The sequence below is a fragment of the Hordeum vulgare genome, chromosome 5H (genome assembly GCF_904849725.1).
Source record: "Hordeum vulgare subsp. vulgare chromosome 5H, MorexV3_pseudomolecules_assembly, whole genome shotgun sequence".
In the NCBI taxonomy this organism is placed as follows: Eukaryota; Viridiplantae; Streptophyta; class Magnoliopsida; order Poales; family Poaceae; genus Hordeum; species Hordeum vulgare.
Genome location: NC_058522.1, coordinates 61,882,290 through 61,890,663, shown reverse-complemented (window position 1 = coordinate 61,890,663; position 8,374 = coordinate 61,882,290). Strand labels below are relative to the sequence as shown.

Below are 8,374 nucleotides of genomic sequence, written 5' to 3'. Positions count from 1 at the left end.
TACTCAGGCTTGCATGCCCTCCGTCATAGTCCAAGAACAATTTCTTTGTTTCTAAAATGACCAAGAAGGGTCTAACTAACTAGATAAAGTACATGCAAATATGTATGCAGATGTCAAAACATTTTCAGTTGGTTAACACAACAACTATATATCCAGCAATGTGATTTATACATAATGGCTTAATTATATTAGTCTGCATCCTAGAACACTATGCACTCTCTTCTCCCTTATGTGTTTATTGACATGTACTCCTTGCTTTTGTGAAGAACGAGAATTTGTTAATAGTGAAACAGCCGCAATTTTCCTTTTTGACCACTTCACATATTTGCTCCTATTTGTTGACACAGCCTTCTCTTGAATGTTGGAGCTGATTCTCTCAACTCCCTGAAACCCCCCTCCCTCTACTGCGTCTCACAGATCAGACGAGATACAAAGGATTTTTTGGCCTTGCGCTGTGTCACACAGCCACAAGTTTTCTTCACACTTTTCACCTTTGTTAATAAACTGGATTACAACGCTTTAAGTAGCTAGCTCGCACACGGTGCCCGGCCAACATGCCCGGATCTTCCGCACACGACCTGCTCCACTAACCAACTAAGCCACTACCTATTCTTATGCCACTAACACATGCATGTATAACAACTTCCTAGATAACTTGTGCATCCCGTTAGCTTCAGATCTTTGCATGCAACAGATTCTCACTGCACGTTGGAGTCTCTCCATACATGCTCTTCCAACTGAACCACCAGGTGTACGCCTCGCACGTATCTCTGCACAAACACACTACTACATGCAAATACAAAAGTAAACATGCAGATACACAAGACATCAAGATTATATCTAACATTCAACCTCCTAATCTTGATGCCCATTCTTCACCCAAAAACTTCAAAGAAGGGCCGGTCCGTCGCTGGCGTAGCCAGCCAACAGCGCCTTCTCCTCATTCTCCTTCTTCTTCGCCAGACACTCCCAAGCAAAGTGACCAAAGTCATCACAGTTATAACACTGTACCTCGCTCTTGTCTCTGCGCCCTCCATCACGGCCATGTCCGCGCCCACGGCCACGGCCACCACGGCCGCGTCCTTGCATTGAGCCATGCCCTCTTGCTATGAGGAGATGCTCTTCTTCTTGTCCTATCTCCCGCCCCTTGACGAGCTCCTCATGTGCCTTGAGTGAACCAATGGCCTCCTCCATGGCCATCTTGTTGGTGTCGCCGAACAACGCAATTGACGATGCAACGTGGATGAACTTGTCGGAGACAGCTCGCAGCAGCTTCTTCACGACGTACTTCTCCTCCAATGGATCACCAAGCTCACGGATGCGTCCCACGAGCGTTGTGAACCTCGCCGTGAAATCATCCACGGACTCCGCATCACCCATCTTGAGTCCATCAAACTCCGAGCGCAAGGACTGAATCCTCGCCTCCCGGACGGGCTCGACGCCAACGTGCATGGAGCGTAGCGCCGCCCACACATCAGCCGCGGTCTCCTTCTCCGCTACACGCAGCAGCGTCGTGTCGTCGATCGACTGGGAGATGATCGTCATGGCCATTTCCTCCTTGCCCTTGTCGACCTCCGTGGACGACGCCTCGCGATCAACAACAGCCCATGCGCCGTTGGCTCGCAAGAGGTACTTCATCCTCATCGCCCACGCCGCGTAGTTCGTCCTTGTTAGCAGCGGGAATGGAAGCTTCCCCGCTGCCGCCGTCGCCGCGAGCGCCGTTGCGGCCACCCCCGTCTCCGCCGAGTCCCTCGACACCAACGCTCCACTCGCTGAAGAGTCACGCGACATCGACAACCTTGCTCTAATACCAAATGTTGGCACAGCCTTCTCTTGAATGTTGGAGCTGATTCTCTCAACTCCCTGAAACCCCCATCCCTCTACTGCGTCTCACAGATCAGACGAGATACAAAGGATTTTTTGGCCTTGCGCTGTGTCACAGCCACAAGTTTTCTTCACACTTTTCACCTTTGTTAATAAACTGGATTACAACGCTTTAAGTAGCTAGCTCGCACACGGTGCCCGGCCAACATGCCCGGATCTTGCGCACACGACCTGCTCCACTAACCAACTAAGCCACGACCTATTCTTATGTGAGGCAATAAGCCGTGGCGACGGGCTGTCCGCCCTTAGCGCGTGTATGGGCACGGGCTAGGGGTAGACGGCGCGTGGGACCGCGGGTGTAGGCGTGTGTGTGCGTGTGCGAGTTGGTTAGACGGATGCGCCGGGTGTGGCCGCGCCGGGCGCTGGAACCGGTCGCGTCCCGTTGTGTGCGTGCACGACGGGCGCGGGAGCTGAGGAGCGCGGGGCGGGCGTTGCGTGGGCAGTGTGTTAGTTGCATGCATGGCTGAGTTAGTTAGATCGTGTGAGTAGTGCTGTTAGTGGTGGCCGACTGCAGCGGCAAGCCAGCCTGATGTATGTAGCTTGGGTATAAAAGGCCCTCCGCTGTACTCGTTGTAGCGAGAGCGAGCTCGAGTTCGTGCTTGAGTAATAGAAGCGGCCATACGTGCGGCCGGGCGGCGTTCGTGCGCTGGGATATACACTGCTGTGTGCTCCTCATTCTTCCTCCTTCTTTCTTCTACGTTTGGGCGAGCGAGAGAGAGAGAGAGCTACGGTGAGGAGGGAGAAGGCCGCGGCACCAACATTTGGTATCGGAGCCTCGTGCGACCGGGGAGCTCGACGACCATGGCGCTGGTCCCGTACTCAGGCGGGTCGGGGACGACGATGTCGACGTCGGTTCCTATGCTGACGGGGGAGAACTACACCACCTGGGCTATCAAGGTGGAGGCGGACCTCGACGCTGCCGGGCTCTGGGAGGCGGTGGTTCCGCCGGAGGAAGCGGCGTCGGCGGTGATAGCGAAGAAGGACAAGCCGGCGCGCGCCTACCTGCTGCGGGCGCTCTCCGACGACTTGCTGCTGCAGGTGGCCGCAAAGAAGACCACAGCGGAGATCTGGAGCAGCCTCAAGTCGCGGTTCGTCGGAGCTGATCGCGTGCGGGCGGCGCGGCTAGCTACGCTCCGAGGGGACTTCGAGCGGCTGCGCATGGACGCCGACGAGTCGCTGGACGCGTTCGCAGGGAAGATCGGCGGGATGGCGACGCGCTACGCGGGGCTTGGATCGACCCTAGACGACGCCGCGATGGTCAAGAAGCTCCTCGACGCCGTGCCGGACCGTCTGTACGCGGCGGTGGCGGGGATTGAACAGTTCTGCGATGTGTCGTCCATGCTCTTCGAGGACGCGCTGGGTCGGCTCAAAGCGTTCGACGAGAGGCTGCGGCGTCGTGGACAGGACGGCGGCGACACCAGCTGATGTTGACCATGGCTCAGTGGCGTGCAAGGGAGCGGCGTGGGCGCGGTGGCTCGCGGGACGACGACGACGACCAGAGCGTGGCAGCAAGCGCTCGAGGGAACCGACGGGGTCGTTGCTACCACTGCAACGAGCGTGGTCACTTCAAAAGGAATTGCCCGAGGCGGGAGAAACCGGCGCCGCAGGAGCAAGCCATGCTGGTGGAGGTCGACGACGACGAGCCCGGGCTCCTCTGAGCCGCGTCTTAGGGGGAGATTGTGAGGCAATAAGCCGCGGCGGCGGGCTGTCCGCCCTTAGCGCGTGTATGGGCACGGGCTAGGGGTAGACGGCGCGTCGGACCGCGGGTGTAGGCGTGTGTGTGCGTGTGTGAGTTGGTTAGACGGATGCGCCGGGTGTGGCCGCGCCGGGCGCTGGAACCGGTCGCGTCCCGTTGTGTGCGTGCACGACGGGCGCGGGAGCTGAGGAGCGCAGGGCGGGCGTTGCGTGGGCAGTGCGTTAGTTGCATGCATGGCTGAGTTAGTTAGATCGTGTGAGTAGTGCTGTTAGTGGTGGCCGACTGCAGCGGCAAGCCAGCCTGATGTATGTAGCTTGGGTATAAAAGGCCCTCCGCTGTACTCGTTGTAGCGAGAGCGAGCTCGAGTTCATGCTTGAGTAATAGAAGCGGCCGTACGTGCGGCCGGGCGGCGTTCGTGCGCTGGGATGTACAGTGCTGTGTGCTCCTCATTCTTCCTCCTTCTTTCTTCTACTTTTGGGCGAGCGAGAGAGAGAGAGCGCTACGGTGAGGAGGGAGAAGGCCGCGGCACCAACATCTTATGCCACTAACACATGCATGTATAACAACTTCCTAGATAACTTGTGCATCCCGTTAGCTTCAGATCTTTGCATGCAACAGCTTCTCACTGCACGTTGGAGTCTCTCCATACATGCTCTTCCAACTGAACCACCAGGTGTATGCTTCGCACGTATCTCTGCACAAACACACTACTACATGCAAATACAAAAGCAAACATGGAGATACACAAGACATCAAGATTATATCTAACACTATTTGATGAGATTGATCATATAATACATATACAATAGTTAACCCCGTTCACACAGTGGTGTTAACACATAAATTTCATAGAGTAAATAATAGTACGCAGATCCCCGCATGAGCCTAATTGGTGTTAATTATGCAGCTCATGCTAATATTAGCTTCAATACTAGATCATGTGAAATTCCACTACCATCGAGGAGTCAATATTTCACTATTGTTCAAACTAAATGATATCAGATTTATAAACATACAACCTTCATTCAAATTATTTTTTATCAGGTACGACTCAATATTTCACCTGCTAGGAATTTGACTATTGATTAGAGTTTAAAGATATCACTGCAAAGCGCTCTAAGTCAGGTTTACATGTTTCTCTTCATAGTTTCTAGAAGATTGCTTTGTCCTTTTTAGTAAAATCTGGAAGACAGCCACTTTATATTTTTTCTCGAATACAAATAAATCCACAGTCAATTAAAAAGAACTAGTGTCAGATGTGTGCATTCCTTTCTTTCCCAAGGCCGGTTTTGCGCATTACACAACTCTTTATGTTCCTCGTACCCAAGTACGGATCCGCAACAGTTTAATACATCTTTTTCATTTTGAGGGAAACAAGTGAAAATTACATTATGGCTATATGAATGCGCTAGCGAACTGTCTATGCTGAGTGTTTATATGGTGGATTTACGTATATTTTGCTTGATTTCCCCTTTTGAGGGTTAAAGCTAACTATCGTTGAAAGTGATACTTCGGTTGAGAAAGCATTGTACATACTACTCGCCCAAATATGCAATGCCCAATCACACACCCATCATAAATTATTTTATGCGTTAATATGAAGCAAGGATGAGGATGGCAACATTGACAGAATAAATAGCAATCCGATAGAGCCATACAAACTTAATAACTTTAATGTCCCTGGCTGTATTTCTAGTAGAACAAGTGTTTTTACAATTGCATGTAAACAGCAACAAATTTAAAATATTTTCCTGTATACATAAATTGTAAATGTTACTGATACACACATCTGAAGCCTTGAGTAGAAAGTTAATATGAGCACCATGTTAAGCCCTGTTCTCTAGTTGAAGCTTATGACGATGTATTGCCAAGACCTTATCATCGCTCCTCTTTACTAAAAGTTTCATCTTTTCTAGCACTCTATCGTTGAGTATGAAAAAATTAACAAAAGCAATGTCCGATTTTGTGCCCCGATGATAATCCAATACTATTGTTTTCAGATGGATGTCAAAACATCTGCTGGTAATGAGGTCGCGGTATTTACGACGCCACAAATTGTTTTTCCATGATTTCTGGCACTGAAAAAAATCGGCAAACCATGTATATATATAAGAACTTCACAACAACAAGTAGATCAATAAAGAAGCCAAAGAAAATGTACTCTCGGTAAAACAATCATCACCTGAATGTACAACTTCTCCAAGCACGGAAAGGTTGTCATCAATTCAATAACCATGTTCAAATTAAGAGTAGCCATACCAAGAACCAAACACTTGATTTTACACGCCACTATTGCAAGGCCACGAATGCGCTATCCCTTTATCAAAGCATGAAATCGAAAACATTAGACAGTAATATACTTAATTTCTTTATATATGCAGTGAAATGCAAGTTAGAAGGTTGACGACAGTAAAAAAAATATGAAGAAAACGAATATGTAAATAGTGAAACAGCCGCAATTTTCCTTTTTGACCACTTCACATATTTTGCTCCTATTTGATGAGATTGATCATATAATACATATACAACAGTTACCCCCGTTAACTTCATAGAGTAAATAATAGTACGCAGATCGCCGCATGAGCCTAATTCGTGTTAATTATGCAGCTCATGCTAATATTACCTTCAATACTAGAACATGTGAAATCCCACTACCATCGAGGAGTCAATATTTCACTATTGTTCAAACTAAATGATATCAGATTTATAAACATACATCCTTCATTCGAATTGTCTTTTATCAGTTACGACTCAATTATTGAATGAAATCTTTCAATATAATACCTTGACAGTTACTAATAGAGACCTCTTATCTAGCTAGGAATTTGACTATTGGTTAGAGTTTAAAGATATCACTGCAAAGCGCTCTAAGTCATGTTTACATTTTTCCGATAGTTTCTAGAAGATTGCTTTGTTCTTTTTAGTAAAATCTGGAAGACAACCACTTTATCTTTTTTCTCAAATACGAATAAATCCACAGTCAATTAAAAAGAAGTGTCAGATGTGTGCATTCCTTTCTTTCCCAAGGCCGGTTTTGCGCATTACACGGCTCTTTAAATTCCTCGTACCCAAGTATGGACCTGCAACGGTTTAATACATATTTTTCATTTTGAGGAAAACAAGTGAAAATTACATTATGGCTATATGAATGCCCTAGCGAACTGTCTATGCTGAGTGTTTATATGGTGGATTTACGTATATTTTGCTTGATTTCCCCTTTTGAGGGTTAAAGCTAACTATCGTTGAAAGTGATACTTCGGTTGAGAAAGCATTGTAAATACTACTCGTCCGAATATGCATTGCCCAATCACACACCCATCATAAGTTATTTTATGCGCTAATATGAAAAGCTCATGAGTTACCAATACAACACACATCCGTATGTACATTTTCCGAAAGCTAATCTGAATTGCACATATTAAGAGTAAGGATGAGGATGGCAACATTGACAGAATAAATAACAATCCGATAGAGCCGTACATACTTAGTAACTTTAATGTCGCTGGCTGTATTTCTAGTAGAACAAGTGTTTTACAATTGCATGTAAACAGCTACAAATTTAAAATATTTTCCTGTATACAAAAATTGTAAATGTTACTGATACACACATCGGAATCCTTGAGTCGAAAGTTAATATGGGCACCATGTGAACCCTGTTCTCTAGTTGAAGCCTATGACGATGTATTGCCACGAACATATCATCGTTCCTCTTTACTATAAGTTTCATCCTTTCTAGCACTCTAGCATTGAGCACGAAAAAAGTAACAAAATCAATGTCAGATTTTGTGCCCCGATAATAATCCAATACTATTGTTTTCAGATGGATGTCAAAACATGTGCTGGTAATGAGACACCGGTATTTACGATGCCACAAATTGTTTTTCCATGATTTCTGGCACTGAAAAAAATTGGCAAACCATGTATATAAGAACTTCACAACAACAAGTAGATCAATAAAGAAGCCAAAGAAAATGTAGTATCGGTAAAACTGTCATCACCTGAATGTACAACTTCTCCAAGCACGGAAAGGTTGTCATCAATTCAATAACCATGTCCAAATTAAGAGTAGCCATACCAAGAACCAAACACTTGATTTTGCACGCCGCTGATGCAAGGCCACGAATGCGCGGTCCCTTCATCAAAGCATGAAATCCAAAACATTAGACAGTAACATACGTAATTTATGTATATATGCAGTGAAATGCAAGTTATTAGAAGGTTGACGACAGTAAAAAAATGAAGAAGAAGATCAGCTACCTGATGATGACGAATATCTGTGGAACCAAGCACGAGCCTCGTGGAGTTGGTACAACCTAGGGTCTCCAACTTAGGCACGGAAAGCGCGGCTATATGCAAATCATGGTTGTGATCAAAATGGATTAATGTTTGAAGATGAGGGGCACTCTCGATAACGAGTTCCTCTATGGATGGATCTGGTGAATGATTATCGACTGCAATGGTTCTAAGGGTAAACGAATTGATCCGGAGGCGACGGGCTCCAGTGCACCAAATAATTAACAAGAACTCGAGAGAAGGGCTGCGGGCAATCATGTTGTTGAGTGAGAAGTCTGAGAGGTAGACATAATGAAGAACGAGCTTCTTAAGCTGGGGAAGTGAATCCCCTGAAGTGCGTCGTCCGTGAGTGTGAAATGTCTTAAGCTGGGGGAAGTGAATCCCCTGGGTTTACCCGCAGTGACCAGTGGGCAACGGCGTTTGCCTCAGACCAACCCACTCGGGGTGCCTGATACGCGAGCCCAAGACATTGTGGATGCAGCACGAGCCGCACGTCAGATG

The 8,374-nt window shown here is 47.2% G+C and overlaps 1 protein-coding gene across 1 annotated transcript; it reads right to left on the bottom strand.

Annotated features, from left to right (window-relative positions):
- Positions 1-7,231: 7,231 nt before the first annotated feature.
- Positions 7,232-8,131, bottom strand: LOC123396321. Its single transcript, XM_045091286.1, has 3 exons — positions 7,838-8,131; positions 7,579-7,713; positions 7,232-7,320 (listed from the first exon to the last, which is right to left on the bottom strand). Exons 1-3 carry the CDS (start codon positions 8,129-8,131, stop codon positions 7,279-7,281), a joined length of 471 nt encoding a protein of 156 aa, XP_044947221.1. The 3' UTR covers positions 7,232-7,278.
- Positions 8,132-8,374: the final 243 nt, after the last annotated feature.

Bases quoted from the DNA above. Each gene is read 5' to 3' on its own strand.
- LOC123396321 (XM_045091286.1), bottom strand. From the start codon at position 8,131: ATGATTGCCCGCAGCCCTTCTCTCGAGTTCTTGTTAATTATTTGGTGC. The intron at 7,714-7,837 runs GTAGCTGATCTT...GCTTTGATGAAG, and splicing joins CAGATATTCGTCATCATCAG to GGACCGCGCATTCGTGGCCT. The intron at 7,321-7,578 runs GTGATGACAGTT...GCTCAATGCTAG, and splicing joins TGGAGAAGTTGTACATTCAG to AGTGCTAGAAAGGATGAAAC.